At 32.5% G+C, this 20,198-nt stretch overlaps 2 protein-coding genes across 2 annotated transcripts; both read left to right on the forward strand.

Annotated features, from left to right (window-relative positions):
- The first annotated feature begins 1,319 nt into the window (after positions 1 to 1,319).
- On the forward strand, positions 1,320 to 6,974 carry LOC132736526 (tubulin alpha-1A chain-like). The gene is made up of 3 exons (XM_060723670.1): positions 1,320 to 1,480; positions 3,713 to 3,935; positions 5,496 to 6,974. Exons 1-3 carry the CDS (start codon positions 1,478 to 1,480, stop codon positions 6,623 to 6,625), a joined length of 1,356 nt encoding a protein of 451 aa, XP_060579653.1. The 5' UTR covers positions 1,320 to 1,477; the 3' UTR covers positions 6,626 to 6,974.
- Positions 6,975 to 10,923: 3,949 nt separating this feature from the next.
- LOC132736527 (uncharacterized) lies at positions 10,924 to 16,496 on the forward strand. Its single transcript, XM_060723671.1, has 2 exons — positions 10,924 to 11,243; positions 12,591 to 16,496. The coding sequence occupies exon 2, from the start codon at positions 12,649 to 12,651 to the stop codon at positions 13,816 to 13,818; it is 1,170 nt and encodes a 389-aa protein (XP_060579654.1). The 5' UTR covers positions 10,924 to 11,243; positions 12,591 to 12,648; the 3' UTR covers positions 13,819 to 16,496.
- The last annotated feature ends 3,702 nt before the right edge of the window (positions 16,497 to 20,198 follow it).

A 20,198-nucleotide genomic window follows, 5' to 3' on the forward strand; every position in this document is an offset into this window, starting at 1 on the left:
GATTTTGAGACCCCCATCGTTACCAATTTTAAACCAAACAACAATATTAATAATTCAACATGAAATAATAATCACGTCGCTAAAATAGAGAGTTGCTCCCAATTTGCACTTTTAGTTAACTCGCATATAAAGTAGGTATAGATTTGCAACATAATAAGTAAAAGTACATGATAAATTTGTTAATTATTTTGTTTCTTATTATTAGAGAAACATGATGTATACAATGTTTCATGTATGTCAATGAGTACTCTTAAATTGATTTCGTTTTTTCAGAAATATGTTCCAATCATGATAATACCAAAAAAGACTTAATTTTAAACGGATTTCATATTACACATTTTCTTCTGTCGTTGTTTGACATAAACAAGTTACGCGGTAGAACAATATTCCGAGATGAAAACAAATGTATTCATAATCGTTGGGCTGCTTCGAATGCGCTTAAAGTTGACAATGTTATTACATTTATAAATTTCCTTTGTTGGCAGACAATATAGATTTGAAGAGAAACGTTGCAATACTGACACAACGTGATGCGAAGGAAATACAAACGGGTATAGTTTTGTATACAATGTGATGTATAATTGCATATAATGGTCGACAAGTCTTGAAGATATTTTTTTTATTAAAAAAAAACCTTTTAAAAAATTTAAACTAAAACATATCTATTAATATCTTTGGAAATATTTATTCCTATGATAAAATAGATAAAATAACACTTTTAATAATCATTTTGCAGTTGCGGTTGATTTTTTTGAAATCATTTAAGCATAAATTAGCAAATGTTTTCTTATTAGTGTCTCACAAGTCTCATCTTCATTAGAAAATCCAAGAGGAAGGAAGCTAACACTTGCCAAAATGGAGGTAATAAAGAAAACCTTATCATTTACTTTAATGACAAGTTATCTCCCATTGACTGTATATACGCTAAAGAGAAGCAGAAATTAGTGAAACTCTGGCTTTATCGGTAAAATTCCTTATTAATATCAGCATCATTATTATCACCAGCATGCAGTTCAACATTTGCAGAAAGTTAGAAATTCTTACTTTAGTCATATGGTCACTAATTTACAAACTGTCTAAACATGCATTTGTAAATTTTAATATATCGGCAATTTAATTTAAAATATAACACAATCGGAAGAAGTTTATTCGGAAGAAGTTTATTTTGATGGCATTGTAGTGTAATGGCATGTGGTGAGTCGTGTAAATTATGAGAGGCATCTGTGATGGCATTTTTCTTTCGAACACCCCTCATGTTTCTGTAGACTGGGTAGAACTTTCCGAGACATATTGCAATCACTATGGGCAGGTTATTTACGTGGGTATATACGGTACTTGTTTTGTGTAATACCAGATGCCGTGTTCTAACTTGGAATCATTTCTATTCTCACTACAGACTCATCAGGTCGCTGTGAGAATTGTGTGTTCACCTGTTTTATATTACGAGAGCTAGGAAGAAATAACAGGATAAAACAAAATGGTGAGTTCCATTTAACTTTATTATCTTAAGGCATTTAAATGTGCCTCTTTCAAATAATATATATGAACTCAGATAATGAACTTTTTTATAAATTGTGTTTCCATTATTTTTGTACTCGACAAATTTCGAAAACATAAGGAAACTGCGCAATAAAAATAGAATCGAGTTTGTAAAGTTTATGTCTGTAGTAAATCCAGCACATAGTTTGCAAAATAACAAACATTATTTCTATAAACGGAAGTGATAAAGTCTTCAATTTTTTTATTTCGATTTTGATATCCCTTAAACTTTGTATGGAATGTTTCAAAATCAAATCTTGGTCAGTCCATTTCACGAATTCAGCAAGTTAAATGTTACATAATTATAAATAGCATTATTGTTGTAGTTTTATGTTTTTTGTATACTTAAATTAAAGTCGAAAGGGAAAATGTTGAATAATCTGCCCCTCAGATTAAGAAACTGGTAAAGAGGTAAAGATATAGCCCAACAAATTGTACGCTTTAGGGCTTTTTATTATATAGACTATGGTCGCCCTTAAAGACAGACATCTATGAAAAATTAGATAATAAAATCGGTTGGTCTTGCAGTCACTGTAGGGTTAGGCACAGGCGTTCGGCACATTTGCCATGCCAATAATGGGTCAAATAATCATAAAATAATCACCCATTGATCATCTTTTATATATATTTTATATAGTAAACGGGTGCTGGATAGCAATTTTGTTCTTGATGGTGAAGGGGTGATTATTTTATGATAATTTGACCATTATTGGCATTGCAAATGTGCCGAACGCCTGTGGAGTTAGGTTGTTGTAGAATTGCTTTATAAACAAGGCTCTTTATGTAATCATTTTGAAGAATTTTTTCTTCAGAACAAATGGATTTTCATGTTAATATTATAATAAGTTAGAGGGGACACAAGATCTCTAGAGCTGAACTACTGGACATGTCTCAAGTTTATGAAACTTTATTGTAGTTTTTCATATAATTTGTCATGGTATACATGTTTTAATAGTGTAGAAATTGTTCTATCACATTTAAGACAATATTTAAGATAATTGGCAGAGTATCAGGAAGGGAACGTGTAATTTACAACTCAATCCTGTCTTAGTCAGTCAGAAAGGAAGGTGAATTATTCATAGAGAATGCTCGTGTAAATACAATTGGTACTTATCACAATGTTATATCTAATAATACTTCACGCGCTTATGTTTAAATTGGACTTTTAAATTATTTAAGTCAAGTAACCCGCAATACCTATATCATGTACGAGTATATTGACCATTATCCAAAATTTTCACTGGAAAAATATTGAACTTGAAAAAAAAATTCGTTGACTTTAAGATATATTTTGTAATAGTGCCTTTTGGCCGAATAAAGTTCAGATTCTTTTAAATTTGTTGTCTTTTGTCATTGATCATTTTGATAGTTTGTGAAAAAAGTATTAACATAAATTAAATGATTTTTAAGCTATATAGACAATACAAAATCGGGTAGAAAAATATGTTTTAGTTGCAGTATAAAAAATAGAAGAGTAGTTAACATCAGTATTATGGAATACAAATTAAATATATCGGTATTTAAGTGTTCAGTATATTAATTAGATTACATTGGGAATGAATTAGTTGATTTCCCACTAGGTAAATGAGTGTCAGTAAAGGTATTTTATTATAGAACAGATGTTACATCTGGTAGTTTTCATGCCATGAATAATTTCAACTATAATGAGAGATTTAGGCAGAGTTTACAGGGAAGATATTGTTTATTGTTGTTTGTGTGTCTATGCCATTCCAACAATGTGTTTAAGTCAATATCCAAAAACAGCACGTCTGTAGATATCTAGTTTGTAATAGATGGAGTACTTACATGTGTACGCTCAAAATGAAATGAGTTATTAAGAATCGCAACTTACATGCAGTTGTAAGAAAGGTCTGCAAAAAGCCTTGTTATCAAAATAAGTTTTCTTCAGAATGATTCACAATCAGAATATCACGAACATTATCATTTATTCCTCATAATATCATTCCGTTATGTAGTAGTATTAGTATTGATTAAGCTTTTTGATACAACTGGCCGATTACTGATAATTTAGAATGCAATGCCATAAAAAAGCATGAATTTGTACTTAGCTTAGTATAATTTTTGTGTAAAGGTCTAACCAATGAACATTTTGATAAATTATACAATTCGTTTAATTTTAAATATTCTGACCGACAAACTTATTTATCTGCAGCGTGAATGTATCTCTATCCACGTCGGGCAAGCCGGGGTACAGATAGGTAATGCCTGTTGGGAATTGTATTGTCTGGAACATGGTATCCAGCCCGACGGCACCATGCCCAGTGATAAGACAGTCGGAAGTGCTGATGACTCATTCAATACGTTTTTCAGCGAAACTGGAGCTGGGAAACACGTTCCGAGAGCAGTCTTTGTAGACCTTGAACCAACTGTTGTCGGTAAGTGACCCTAGCATATCTGGGAATCAATAATTTAACCCTTACATCCTGCTGGAACCGAATGTGATTAGTCTTGCCATCATGCAATCTGATCAAGCTCTACCAACCCCCCAATTTTCATCTTGATACTCAGTAAATGGAATGGACAGTCCCAAAAATTGAAGCTGGACAAGTCCATTTCAGAAACTCAGCAGGTTAATAATTAGGTTAGAAAGGCAAGTACTTGGTATAACTGTATTCTCGGTATTATTTCAATAATGGTGTGCTGATTGACGAAAGCCCTAAGTGCACATCATAATGATACTTTGATTTCCCGTTCAACAACTCCAGAATTACCATTTAGTCTTGGAAATATATTAAGATCAATGCGTATTTTCTCTGCAGCATAAAAAACCCCAACAGCAATTGCTTTTTACTCTCAGTCATAGTGCATGTAGATATACTTAAATTCTTTCTTCGGGGAAAATATATGTCAGAATCAAGAAACATTAGTTTATCAGACTCAGAGCTGAGACTGTAAAAATACTGACAAATTTTTGATATTTTCACTAAATTATTCACCATATCACTTGAGAAAATTAGTTTCGTTGAACTCAAGTTGCACGTCTATTTATAAATTGCGCATGTTGGCACCTGTTAACGATTTACACATTTCTCCCTCTCTCTCTCTTCCTCTATCTCATACGCCTTTTGTTTCCATGGTAACTGTAGAAAATAGTTTACAAACAAAAATGATACATTCTCCGGAATGTTACGATAGTAAGACTTGTCAGGTTGGAGATATCAAGAGAAAAATATACCTTACTCACTAATGTTATTTCTACCGATAGAGTGTTTCTTAAAACCGCTACATGATACATGGTGTACGAAAAATGCGTCACTGGCTCACTTAGATGTAGCCATCCTGTAGACATACCTTTGAATTTGTAAGCGTATATTTTGGTATAGTCATACCACTGAATCCCAGGGTTCACCGTACAAAACATGTACATGTACCTTATTAGACGATTTTACCTTTGTAAATGAAATTGTTCAGCTTAACAATAGTTAACCTATATAAACTATTTTTACACATTTAAACAATATGGTAACTCAATATTGTACCCTTGAGTTATTTAATAGTTTATTCATTCTTACGGACTTACTTTTATCTTTTATTTCTTGATATAAATTTCACATTTACTTTTATAGAAATTAAAATTTATTCTGGGTGGAGTTTTTCAGTTATATAAGATGAAAATTGAAGCTCTGTGATGTTTCATATGTTCCGATAATACTTTTATTTCCCTACACTATAGTATTACAGTAGCCGACTTTGAACTACATATAATAATACATAAACCATATGGAAACATTAAAGATCATTCAGATTGTGACTGAGTTTCACCACTTAACTCTAAGCGCTATTTTATATCGCTTAAGGTGTGAAGCGACCCTCAGTCGACACGAAAACGGTCTGTTTTCGTTGTTGTTTCTGCTGCTGCTGCTGCTGTTGTTGTTTTTTTTTTAACTTCAGGGCTGATTTATTATCTATAGTTCTTTTATTTTCTATTTTATCAGATGAAGTCCGCACTGGAATTTACCGCCAACTGTTTCACCCGGAACAACTTATAACAGGCAAAGAGGATGCCGCTAATAATTACGCCCGAGGACATTACACCATTGGTCGTGAAATCGTTGATCTTGTTCTGGACAGGATTCGCAAGTTGTCAGACCAGTGCACGGGACTCCAAGGCTTTCTGATTTTCCACAGCTTCGGTGGCGGCACCGGCTCCGGGTTTGCATCACTTCTAATGGAACGTTTATCTGTTGACTACGGTAAGAAGTCCAAACTTGAGTTCGCTGTTTATCCAGCCCCTCAGGTTGCTACTGCGGTAGTTGAACCATACAACTCTATCTTGACCACACACACTACGCTTGAGCACTCAGACTGTGCTTTTATGGTTGATAACGAGGCAATTTACGACATTTGTCGCCGTAACCTTGACATAGAGAGGCCAAGCTACACTAACCTTAATCGTCTGATTGGTCAAATTGTTTCATCGATCACTGCATCTCTTCGATTTGACGGAGCTCTTAACGTTGATCTTACCGAGTTCCAAACTAACTTGGTACCATATCCACGTATTCATTTCCCCTTGGCGACATACGCACCAGTTATCTCAGCAGAAAAGGCTTATCATGAGCAGTTATCTGTTGCTGAAATTACCAACGCTTGCTTCGAGCCAGCCAACCAGATGGTGAAATGTGACCCACGTCACGGCAAGTACATGGCATGTTGTATGTTGTACCGTGGTGATGTTGTCCCCAAGGATGTTAATGCCGCTATTGCAACAATTAAGACGAAGAGAACCATCCAGTTTGTCGACTGGTGTCCAACTGGTTTCAAGGTCGGTATCAACTACCAACCACCAACAGCGGTACCAGGTGGGGACCTCGCCAAGGTACAACGTGCGGTGTGTATGTTGAGCAACACCACAGCCATAGCCGAGGCCTGGGCTCGTCTAGATCACAAATTTGATCTTATGTATGCTAAGAGGGCGTTTGTTCACTGGTACGTTGGCGAGGGCATGGAAGAGGGCGAGTTTGCCGAGGCTAGAGAGGATCTTGCTGCGCTCGAGAAGGACTATGAGGAAGTTGGTGTCGACTCCATAGAAAATGAAGGAGACCTTGATGAAGAAGAATATTAAGCTGAAATTCTGTTTAAATTCTAGTCCATTATAAAAGACAGATACTCCTTTCACAAAATGAACACAACAGATATGTCTATGCAGTAAATAACATTTATAAGATAAATTACATGTTGTTAATCAGTTTCAACTTTGTATGATAATTCTACATTATGTATAAACTTCTGAGACAGTGTCCTACAGAGGTTTCTAAACATGCCAGTCACGTGCTTTTATATAGTTTTGTCTGATGATTTTATTTGTTTTAGTTTTCAATACAGATTTCTATTCTTATTAAACAAATTTGGTGCACGAGATGATTTATATAAATGCCGTTTTTAAAAATCAATAAAACCGTTCCAGAATCCGATATCTTTGTTATGCTGGAACCGGAAGTGCTTACCCTTTCCCGCCAGTTAGAGTCAAGCATGAAACAGTCTCTAAACTGTTGGAAGCACGATGTTTGTGTTTTGATAATGAAATACCTTTTGAATACCACAGTACTAAATTCAGAAGTGAACGTCCTTTACATACATTCAGCAGGTTATGTTAACCACAAAACAACCTATAGACATCAATTCTACTATTTCATACTATTTCATTAAAATTGTAAACATTTTCTAATTGTTAAAGGGAGACAAGTGAGTTTTTTTGACATAACGGGACTATAACATTGTGTACCATTTAATGAAGGTCTGAATATATAACTTGTATGCAATTTCCAGATCATTCCATCACTTCGTATTTCCAGAATAACATTTTTTTATTCTGCAAAATGACACAAAAATGAAAAGCTTTGCCACGCTTTTCACTCAAGTCGGGCTAAGACTTGCAATAATTATTGATTTCCAATTTAACTCTGAGTATATATTTATTATCTCCCATTTTAGCTTCACATGATCTGTTGAAAATATAAATACATATTTTGCCATGGTAACAACAACAGCCTGTAATCAACTAAACAATGGTGTGAAACTGGTCACAGACACTATGACTTTATGTCTATCATGTTTAAAGAATACAATAATAATATATGCCAATATATTTCTTATAGTGAATTGATCTATAATGGAAGGTTTAGAAACAATAAATAATTACATTGATAGTGTTTAGTATCAGACATAGCTAGAAACCACGAGTGAATAACGTATACAAATGTACATGTTGGCAAGCGTGAAATACATGATCCGAACTTAAGTATACAGATAATAAAATGTTCTAGAACAAAATATTATTATTCATGACATAAATGTTCATACTAAGTAACGTAAAACTTCATCAACATTTCTGTTCCAAACATTATTTTATAAGAATATCCAAAAGATACATTTCTATTGTTTTGATCAATATTTGAAATATGGAAATTTGCCCATAGTAGATTAATCACTCGAATGGTTCATGCATAGAATCATCGCTCATCCTACATAACCATACTTCAACTAACAGCTTTTACCCCCGAAAATTTTATTATGTCTACATGCAATACCCATGTGTATTAAAACACAGACATTCTACGTTACAACCCTTTCGAGAATCGACCATACGGTTATGGTAACAATAGAAAATTTTCGAAACATAAATGATAAAATTCGTTGCTGAAAATATCAAAGCTTTGGTAAAGAAGTAAGAATTGTTTCCATATTTACTAACGGTTGGTTACATAAGATCAACATCTGTTTGTAGTAGAACAGAATTTCTCACAGGCGTCATATACACAACAAGGCCAAAATCTCCCTGATATTTTTCTGTACTGATCAGGGGAAGTAACCATTACTAGGAGATTGCTGATACACTTCAAACATTTTGCAGTGGTTAGTTCCCCTGAACAGTAAAAGAATAACAAGTAAAATGGTTTCCTGCGATGATATACAGATATTTCATTTAACTATTTTCAACATTGTTGGGGGGGGGGGTAAATAAACGTTTGTATCAGGAATATAGTTGACAATAATCGATCAATATAGAAGAAGGTCTTTGGAAACTGGTGACCGTTGATGACCGGAGAAGGTAGAACATAAAACAATTATTTCTTTTTAAGTAAATGATTAAATAGGCCTACCATTTTATGAATATTTCCGAGCAAAAAAAAAAAATAAAAAAAAATAAAGTAAACACACAAGTTTACGCAGAAAATATCTCTATTTATTATGGCAGATGCCACTACGAATATTTTTATTTTGTAGATTTTCAGTATAAACAATTTATTGTTTGTAACATTTTGAGATACATATTAAAGAAACATTGATAATTTTCAAACACATCATTCATCTATGAAAGAATTTCAAATTTTTTGTTATCATGCATTTTGACGTCAGTAAAGCTCCTTTGACATGTACTGGTGCCATATGAGGATATACGTCCAAATCAGTTATTCCGCGTCTTGTTATTTGTATTTCGTATAAAGAAGCCATTGCTTGTTCGATATTTTCCATGCTAGTGAGACGTTATTTTTTGATTACGTCATTTCAAGTTATATTTTGATAATAAATCATTGCATTTAGTTTTTTTTAAATGCCCCATGAGTCATGAACGCATATCAAAAATGTGCAACAACGGCGAGTTGTCACAAAAATCTGTCCCTTAATGCATTTTTGTCCTCCGTGAATGTATACCTGTGTGCAGTTTTGATGCAAGAATATGACTCGAACATAACAGTTCTTCGATTCGTCACCACACATAATTATAGTCAGTAAATAGTACGTCGGTAAATAAAGCGGCAGGGAACTTCCTCATTTACCCACTTTTCGTATTATACATGCATTTCATTAAAAGTTCAATTGATTTAAATTTAAAACACACAGTGCTATTGTAAAAACATTTTTTAAGTCAAGTAAACAGGACAAATCATAATAAAATGATATTCATCTGCTAAATCTTAAAGGTTGCAAAAACTACATTTTCTTTCAAATCTTAAATGTTTTTTGTCTCCTAATTTCTGTATTGAAATGGTGCGAAGACACTCTAAGTTTTCAATTTTACTTCTCATTTTCGAGCAATACATTGTAATAAATCTGATATTTCAAAGCGAATTTTGTGTTCTTTAAAGAACGAAAGTATAAGGTTTTAATTTCCAAAATCTAGTTTCAAGGTATTAATATATTATAAATGTCTTTATGTCTAGTTTATATAAAAAGGGTGCTCAGAGCAGACAGTTTTCTCCCCTTGTAATATACATGTATAAATTATAACGTTTGATGCCAAAATTACCTTCATTAATGTTTACAGGGATAAACATCTTTGTAAGTCAGTAGAACGTTATTAACGTTTAGAATCTGTACTAAGATTTGCCTCGTCAAAATAAAATTGTAAATCATTGATGATATTCTTCGCAATTAATTTCTTTAAATTTTTAAATGTCACTGAATTATGAATACATCATTTTCGTGTGGTTGTTTTTTATCGTCCTTAATGAAACGAAGTATGCCCAAATTTTATTACATAAAAAATTAGCATTAAAGTAAAATAGAATCTGTTATCGTATATCGTATCACATATCAATCACCTGGTAGTTATACATAATAATGGCGGAATGTAATATACATGTATAACTGGGTGTTAATTAATTCATGTCCGCTCAGAAGTCTCGCTTACCACTCGAGATGTGTACGTACATATTTTGTGTCGTAATTTTCATTCAATTTGATGCACGTTCATACCAATAACTTGTGTACAAACCAATGTGTTTTTCCAGGGTACACATACTTATCAATAAAATATTGAGAAATACATGTATTCATGAAATAAAATGCTAATTTTTATTTTTCTTATTTTCACTGTAAAAATTTATTTTTCACTGCAGTGTAACACATTTTCCGAATTTTCACCGGTGCCTCGCCGGACTATTTTCTTCTAAATTCAACCAATACACAAAATTAAAGGGGAATTCTTCCTTTTCATAAGGTAAGAAAAGAAAAAAAGCACATAATAAACAGAAAAATAAAGTTTTTTCTAAAAAAAATAAAAAAGTACCTAATAAACAGAAAATTAGTTTTCTAATAATATAGGATTTCGATCTCTTTTCATCTTGTGATATGAAAATTATCATATTTCACCTGTGGCTCCCGTCACTTGTGAAATATTTATTTTTATACTTCTCGGTGAAAATAAATCCTGTATTTATAGAAAAAAAACTTGAATAACCTCTATATATTAACAAATTTAAGTGCCTCATTTCATCTATGTAAGATTTTATTCATTCATTCTTTTTTATCTTTTTTTAATTATATGCTTTTGGACCTTACTGAACCTCCATGATATTCTTAAGTCTATTAGGCAGTTTATGTTTTTGATGAAAATATTTTGTATATGCCGAATATGCTGTAATCTATTCTGTGGGCCCATGTACACATGCCACTGACCTAAAAATAACTATTAGTGGTGTTCAAAAACAATAGTCGTATCTGACCTAATTTGACCAAGTTCTCGCCTTCAAATTGAAGAGGAGAAATTCAGACTGGTATGCTAATAATCTTAATAAAACTTTGCAGTTTATGCGAAAAGTGTTAACCAGTCTTACAAGCATGTCACAACTCCCACGAAATGTCAAAATGACCTGTCAGTGTCACTGAAATTAAAAAAAAATATACATGACCCGCAAAGCAGGGAAGGACACTCGTTTAAGTTCCCCGCAAGTAAGAAGGTAAGTCATTTATTTACGAATGAGAGCGAAAACTTGCAATGGTCCAGATATTGTTTCAGTTTCATGTGTTCACGTGACAGGAAAAATTATGGTGAGGCAAACATGTAAGGAAGTCAATAGTAAGGTTATGATGTTATTTTGTATGATTTGCCTATATCATTAGTTTTCATACACTTTAGTGCGAATAATGGTCAACTCTGCATAAAATTTATGATCTTTGTACGACCAATGAATCAGTTGGTTTTAGCATAATAAAAGATACATGTAGCCTGCATCCACATGTATTGTTTGTCTATTTTCGTTTTTATCAAGGTCTTTCAAATAGAATGGTCTGGAAACGCGCTGTGAAAAAAACCTTCTCGCTACAATTAAACATGTCTCGGTATAACTTGGTATAATTTACTGTCCGCAAATTATGTAACTGTTAAGATAAACAAAAGGGCGAAAATTAAGTACAAGAACAAAAATGAAAATTTTAACAATACGCAATGATCTTTATAAATCTTTTAACTTGTGGATAAAGGATAAATATTTCAGATAATAATGTTTTTAAAGCCATGATCTGTTAAAAAAGATAGATTGCTTGTTCAGAATATTTGCTGACAAACGACCACGCATGAATTTAAAAAAGCTTATGAAACATGGACCTTTTTTCAAATATGAGCTGTAGATTTTAATCTTGACACTGGTAATGAAAAATTCCTAATTTTAATGCAAATCTATAAAATTACTACTTTTTAAAGTAAAAGCTGACAATGTAATGCAGCCTTATTGGATTAGTTTATATTAATGTACAAAACAAAACATTATCTTATAACTTGTTTTCTTAATGGTGATACACCATGCCAGATCACGTCGGTAGATAACCTAATCATGTGACTCAGCCTAGAGTAGACATCTTTTTTGTAAAATTGATCCGACTCCAGACCATTCTATTTGAAAGACCCTGTTTTCATCTACTTCGGTCTATGTTGTTTCTTGTTTTCCCATCATTGTCAAATCCCTGTTAGTTTGGAGGGACCTATACATATGCTTTAAAGTCATGCCACATAACTGCTCTCTGTGTGATCAAAGTACAGTTCAGTAATCTCACCATACTGGTGGCATCACATCAGCTGCCCTGATTCAGATACAACCTTGCTGCTTTTATATATATATATGTTGATATGACATTGTCATAGATTGCCTATCATGTCAATAACACTATCTCATTGAAGCGAACTATGTCTAAACTTTTGGACTATAATGATTGACATGTCCAATTTTAAACTTAAAAGCTGAAAAAGTAAAAATTTGTTGATTTATAATTTAGTTCATGAATTGAATAGATCTTTTTTTCATTTTAAGGTGAACTGATTTGGAATTCCAGGAGAATTGCAGGAAGTGTCATAGAGTCACATTAGCAATGCCAAGACAGCCTAGAACCTCTGCTAACAAAGGCAAAGCAAACCAGGTGAAAACATCCCAGGAAGTTGAGGAAAAGATTCCATACATTTCTGGTTATAAGCGCCCTAGTGAAAATGATAGTAAAAAAGCTATAGGTTTTCTTTCAGAAATTCCTGTTGAGTTTGACCCAACACCAAGTAAAGATAATTGTGTGTTTTTTCCACATTTACCAGACCCTACACATGTTGACGACTGGTTAGCACAATATTGTGAGGATGGACAAACATACAAACAATTTCTTAAAGAATGTCCATGGCTATCTAGTCGAAAGAGAAAGTATATGTCTCAGGAGTTCAAATCCTCAGGTCAAACAATAAAAGACAAGTATCCAGATGGTAAAGTTTATATAGTTCCTATAGGTGCTTTTGACGAGAAGGATTCTATGTTCTTCTCAAGCTTGATAGAGTATACAAGTATATTTCTTGGTCTACCAGTCCAAGCTTTGTCAAAAGTTAACTTAAATGTTGAAGATGGTAATGTTTATTGGGTAGAAAGTCCAAAATCCAAAGTCAGTACAGGCAGAAGAAGCAGTCGAAGAGTAAAACAACATCAATTAACAAGTCGTTATAATCCAGACACTGGACATTTACAAGTTTGCGTTGATAGCAATTTGATGCAATTACGTAACCTTATACCCGAAGATGCCATTTGTATGATTGGATTGACCCTCCTAGATCTTTATGGTGAAGAAAGTGATTTGTTTGTAGCTGGAATGGCTGCTGGTAATGAACGCGTTGCTATTTTTAGTTTATATCGCTATGATCCATGCTTAAGCTTTTCTACTGAACATTGGTTTCAAATTGAAGAGGACGAGAAAATAGCGGAGAAGGAGCGTTCACGCATCACTCTACAGAGGGGATGCAAGCTTCTTGTACATGAGATATGTCATTTACTAGGCATAGATCATTGTATTTATTATGACTGTTGTATGAATGGATCAGGACATTTGTCAGAGGACTTCAGACAACCAATGCATCTCTGTCCCGTTGATCTACATAAGCTACACACATTGGTCGGCTTTGATGTTCTAGATAGGTACAAGGCGCTACTTCAGTATTATAAAAAGCATGGTTTTAAAGAGGAGGAACAGTGGGTGCAGAAGAGAATAAAATTCATTTGCCATAAATGATAGTGGTAGATTAAATGCAAGACTACCTAAACAAGAATAAACCTTGTTGTTCAAGACAGATTGGATTTTAAATAACCAATTGTCTATAAAGTTTGGATTTGACTTTTATTTATTTAAAAATTTATGTGCAAGCCATTTTTAGCTCGACTATTCGATAAGAATAAGTAGAGCTATTGCAGTCACCCGAGCGTCGGCGTCGGCGTAACCACTTATGTTAAAGTTTTTGTAATAGTTCAAATATTTTCAAAGTCCATTGACATATGGCTTTGAAACTTTGCACACTTGTTCACCATCATAACCCCAACCTGTAGACAGGAGGAGGTAACTCTATCAAGCATTTTGACAGAATTATGCCCCTTTTTCGACTTAGAATTTACGTTAAAGTTTTTGTAATAGTTCAAATATTTTCAAAGTCCATTGACATATGGCTTTGAATCTTTGCACACTTGTTCAACATCATGACCCCAACCTGTAGACAGGAGGAGGTAACTCTATCAAGCATTTTGACAGAATTATGCCCCTTTTTCGACTTAGAATTTATGTTAAAGTTTTTGTAATAGTTCAAATATTTTCAAAGTCCATTGACATATGGCTTTGAAACTTTGCACACTTGTTCACCATCATGACCCAAACCTGTAGACAGGAGGAGGTAACTCTATCAAGTATTTTGACAGAATTATGCCCCTTTTTCGACTTAGAATTTACGTTAAAGTTTTTGTAATAGTTCAAATATTTTCAAAGTCCATTGACATATGGCTTTGAAACTTTGCACACTTGTTCACCATCATGACCCCAACCTGTAGACAGGAGGAGGTAACTGTATCAAGCATTTTGACAGAATTATGCCCTTTTTTCGACTTAGAATTTACGTTAAAGTTTTTGTAATAGTTCAAATATTTTCAAAGTCCATTGACATATGGCTTTGAAACTTGGCACACTTGTTCAACATCATGACCCCAACCTGTAGACAGCAGGAGGTAACTCTATTAAGCATTTTGACAGAATTATGCCCCTTTTTCGACTTAGAATTTACGTTAAAGTTTTTGTAATAGTTCAAATATTTTCAAAGTCCATTGACATATGGCTTTGAAACTTTGCACGCTTGTTCAACATCATGACCCCAACCTGTAAACAGGAGGAGGTAACTCTATCAAGCATTTTGACAGAATTATGCCCCTTTTTCGACTTAGAATTTACGTTAAAGTTTTTGTAATAGTTCAAATATTTTCAAAGTCCATTGACATATGGCTTTGAAACTTTGCACACTTGTTCACCATCATGACCCCAACCTGTAAACAGGAGGAGGTAACTGTATCAGGCATTTTTTTTACTATCAAGCACTAAGAATAGTCGAGCATGCTGTCCTACCGACAGCTCTTGTTTTAAATCCAAAATAGGATAGTTTACATGTGTTTGATATGTTTTGTTTTAAACCATATATTTATACAAATCATGTATATTTTAAATTATGTATAAATTTGCTTTTAATTGGATGAAACACCTTCTATTTGTATTCATTATAATAACCTTTGAATATAAAGTCAGGTTTATATACAACATTTGGTATATATCTTATATTTTATACATATGAAAAAAAGGTATGTGTATTTGCTTTACAGTGCATATTGATAAATGTGTAATTAATGTATGATATTAGGGGATATAGAAATGGTCTCCGTCTGTCCCTCTGTCTGTCTGTTGACTCGAATAAAAAATATTTTTTTAGTAAATAAGAGGCCATTTAACTGTAAATTGAAGAAAAGAAAACAATAGTGTTCATTATGTAACAAAAGAATAAGGGGCCAATGTCTCTCTTTAGTAAACAAAAAAAAAATAACAATAGAAATGGCCCCTTAATATATGACTAACTGGTAGCATGTCAGTCTATGCATCTGTCACACCTTGTGTCTGAGTTATAACTCAGCCATTCATACAAATGTTAACCATAAGGAGACAATGTGATACGGTATGTGCAATACACAGAGTCAGACCTATAATATCAAGTTCAAGGTCACAATTGAAAATCAAAGTTCAACATTTTCTGTTGAAGGCTTTAATAATAAATTTTGTGTTGGGTCCATAACGGTTTACTTTATCAAGGGATTTTGAAATAACTTGGCACAAATGTTTACCATAATATGGTGTTGTGTCATGTGCAAAATAAAAAAAACGTTTACCATGATTCAAAGATGTGTCACATGCAACACCCATCCCTACTTCCAATGTCAAGGTCAAAATTGTAGATCAAATATTAACATGGTCTGTTTTTTTTTCTTGTCCAGAGAATAACTCTTCAAGTGTTTAAAAAGTGATTCAAGTGAAACTTCAAATATAAATAGATAACAGCGAAAGAGAGTGCACTAGAAGAGAACCATAACTACCATCATTCTTAAATAATTTTCAAATTGTCTCCCTTTAGATACTTATTTCAATGATGAAACCTGCTAAATGTATAGCTGTTGACACATACACAGGAGTTATTTCAGTTTATATCGAATATGAAATTTGATTGTTGTGTGTGCAAATCTGGTATTTAATGAATTAAGTCCAGATTCATGCCACAAACTTTTTTGGATGGGGTGGGGGCAGGGCTCATTGGAACACACATGTGTAGAGCTTGCTTGTTTCAGTATACATTTCTGCAATTTGAAAAAAAAATGTATGAAAGTGAAGAGGCTGTCAAATATAGTCCATTCTTTTAAAAATATTGAAAATATATAAACAAGTTAAAATAATAATAAGGGTTATTTGTTGAAATAATAAAGTTGTAGTTTTAGATGTGAATTTTGTTTCTAGTTATAGTTCAAGTAATATTAACATTAATAATGTCATATATACATGTATATTGATGATGATAAATAAGTATTCAAAACACTGTGATTCAGCTTAAAGCATGAAAGATTTGAAATTATTATTATTATTACTATTTTTGATAAAATTGTATTTATATGATTTAATAAGTTTATGTAAAGGAAATATTAATAACACAGGTGAAAGAAAGTCAGTCTGGTGTTAATACAGTGCCAGACCAGTCCATATAAACAGTCTTGATTAAATAATTAGATTAATAATTTATAATGATTAATTTAAAAGGAAATGAATCATGAAAAAAATTAATTGTTTTTTTTTCAATATATCTTTATAATATTACATGTATATGTTATAAAGATTACTGACAGATTATATTCTTTGTATAAATATATTACATGCTCTTAGCAAAAGACCATTTATATACTGTCATATAACAGATCCGAATCCCAACAGTTACTTTAGATTATTTCATGTAAGGAAGCTTACTATCCAGCTAGCTTATGAAACATTGGTGATTCTACTCAGGCACCCTTGTCTGAAATAATGCACAGAAGGGCACCAGAGGTCTTCCTCCATCAGTAAAGCTGGTAATTCACCATATGACCAATACCGTGTCAGTGTGACGTAAAACCAAACTAATGAGAAGCAATGCTACAAACATGAAGTACATGTATTATAAAAACACAATACATGTAAGTTATAGAATTGTGTATACCGTGTAATTATAAAGAAAACTTGAGTCTGTAGAACTGACAACAAATGATTATAATTATACTGTTATTACTGTTTTGTATTATACATCTATCTAAAAGGGACGCCCACCAAACTTCTTTAATAAGGGAATTGTTTGTAAGCAACTTTATTAAACCTGTTACTATGCGCGCTGCTTTATACTGTAGTTGTTCTAATGATTGTTTTTCATATAGTGTATGCATCTGTGAAAGTTTCCTTTTTATAGTTATGTCGTTGACACTTTAATGGCTGTTGTCCTGCTTTTTTAAAATCAATCTTTAATGTTCCAAAAAGTCTTATGTAATTTTCAATTCATGCATATTTTTAGCTCGACTATACGAAGTATATGGAGAGCTGTCCTACTCGCCCCGGCGTCGGCGTCCGCGTCCATATTTCAGATTAAAGTTTTGGTGCAGTAAAATATTTTTCACTATAACTTTGTCATTTCTTAAGGTATCAACTTCAAACTTCAAATATATGTTCCTTATCATCAACCACATCTTATGTGACAAGGTTCATAACTCTAGCACCAATATTTTCAGATTTATCTCCCCTTGAACATAGAATTTTCCTTAAAAAATACTATTTTTTACTGTAACTTATTTATTTCTTAAGGGATCACCCTCATACTTCAAATATATGTACCTTATCATCATCCCTATCTTATGTGACAAGGTTCATAACTAGCACCAATATTTTCAGATTTATCTCCCCTTGAACTTAGAATTTTCCTTAAAAAATACTATTTTTTACTGTAACTTCTTTATTTCTTAAGGGATCACCCTCATACTTCAAATATATGTACCTTATTATCATCCCCATCTTATGTGACAAGGTTCATAACTCTAGCACCAATATTTTCAGATTTATCTCCCCTTGAACTTAGAATTTTCCTTAAAAAACATTATTTTTTACTGTAACTTATTTATTTCTAAAGGGATCAACTTCATACTTCAAATATATGTACCTTATCATCATCCATATCTTATGTGACAAGGTTCATAACTCTAGCACCAATATTGCAAGAATTATCTCCCCATCAACTTAGATTTTTTTACTAGAAAAATGTTATTTTTTACTATAACTTTTTTAGTTTTAAAGGTATCTACCTCAAACTTCAAATACTTATTTTTATCATCAATTACATTTTATGTGACAATGTTCATAACTCTTGAATCAATATTTACAGATTTATCTCTCTTTGAACTTAGGATTTTCTTTAAGAAATATTATAACTTATTTACTTTTTAAGGTGTGTGACAAGGTTCATAATTCTAGCATGACTATTTCTAGAATTATTTCCCCTTGATCTTGGAATTTATGTTAACAAATGTTATTTTTTTACTATAACTTAATACATTATTATACATAATTGATTTTTCTTTCATAGTTTTGTCCTCCTTACTGCGTCCAGTATTTTATTAGTCGAGCTTGGCTGTCTCCTGTGACAGCTCTTGTTTATTATTGCTATTGTTTTGTTAATGAGTTTTTAAGTTTATTTTAAAGTTTGTATTTTATGCTGTGCATAAGAAATGTCATGGTTCCTTTGCAAAAAAAACTTTTTTATGTTAACTATAAAAAATATTTGTTAAAGGGAAACAACCTGGAAAAGTATTTGATCATAATTTAGGAAGAGTTATTTTACTATTATTGTTGTATGTATAGTAACTGCCATAAAATTACTTCAGTTTTGTGATAACTGTACATGTAATTCTCAAAATACTTTTAAATTTATAGGGTGAAGGTTTCAGAAAAGTGCCATAAAAATTAAAATTTTCAGCTGAAACATACCAATTCCATTCAGCGTTAATTTTGTTGTTTATAAAGAACTGTATGTGACACTGTGCAACATATGCCTCTATGCTAAATTTGCCTCTGTGCTACATGTGCCACTGCTACATGTGTAACCATGCTACTGTGCTACATACATGTATGTCACTGTGCTGTATGTATGTCACTGTGCTATATATGCTACTGTGCTACATAAGCCACTGTGCTACATGCATGTCACTGTGCTACATGTATGTCACTGTGCTACATGTATGTCACTGTGCTATATATGCCACTATACTACATAAGCCACTGTGCTATTTTGTGTCACTGCGCTACATATGCTACTGTACTACATATGTCTTTGTGCTATATATGCCTCTGTGCTACATATGCCACTGTGCTACATATGGATTAAGGAGAAGGACATTACCCAGATTTTTTAATGTTTAAAAAGAATTTCAAGGTTCTTGTTTATATGTTAGGAATACATAGTTATTAGATTTTGTTGACAATAATATACAACATTGTAGTAGTGTTATGAAAATTTTAACCAGTGCCTGATTTGATAGAATTCTTTTATTTTGTGATAAAAAGTAATATATATTTGTAGTTCTAGAAGTAGTAGACACAAAATATGTGTCTCTAATAGAGTATATATATTCTAAGACAGTTGTGGTTGTGAAGGTTACCATAGGTTATGATAGTTAACCCCCCCCCCACACACACACACATACACACCCGGTGAAATTAAACAGGAATCAAACTATTTCTCGTAGTCAAGTATTTGGTGCTTTCAGAATATGTTAGAACCCTTACTGAATTGTTATTTTCAAATATCAATATTTTAAAACAGTTTTATTTATTATATCTAGGTCTGTCATTCTATAATTATGTGAAAAGAAATATATTTCATGAGGAAAAAAGGAACTGTTTGCTTGTGTTAGTTGGTGTATTTGGAACAGTTTGTGATACTACTGTATTTATTAAGTCATTATTAATTGTCTTTCAAACATAAAAAGAACTATGTATAAATATTATAGTATAGTTAGTATAAATGTTAATAT

Source organism: Ruditapes philippinarum, unplaced genomic scaffold (genome assembly GCF_026571515.1).
Source record: "Ruditapes philippinarum isolate M1 unplaced genomic scaffold, ASM2657151v2 ctg625_1_1_1_1, whole genome shotgun sequence".
NCBI classification, from domain to species: domain Eukaryota; kingdom Metazoa; phylum Mollusca; class Bivalvia; order Venerida; family Veneridae; genus Ruditapes; species Ruditapes philippinarum.

What these genes read in the sequence shown, in the direction of transcription:
- LOC132736526 (XM_060723670.1), top strand. An exon ending in CCTTGAACCAACTGTTGTCG is followed by an intron (nt 3,936 to 5,495) that starts GTAAGTGACCCT and finishes CTATTTTATCAG; the next exon opens with ATGAAGTCCGCACTGGAATT.
- LOC132736527 (XM_060723671.1), top strand. Translation starts at nt 12,649, where the DNA reads ATGCCAAGACAGCCTAGAACCTCTGCTAACAAAGGCAAAGCAAACCAG.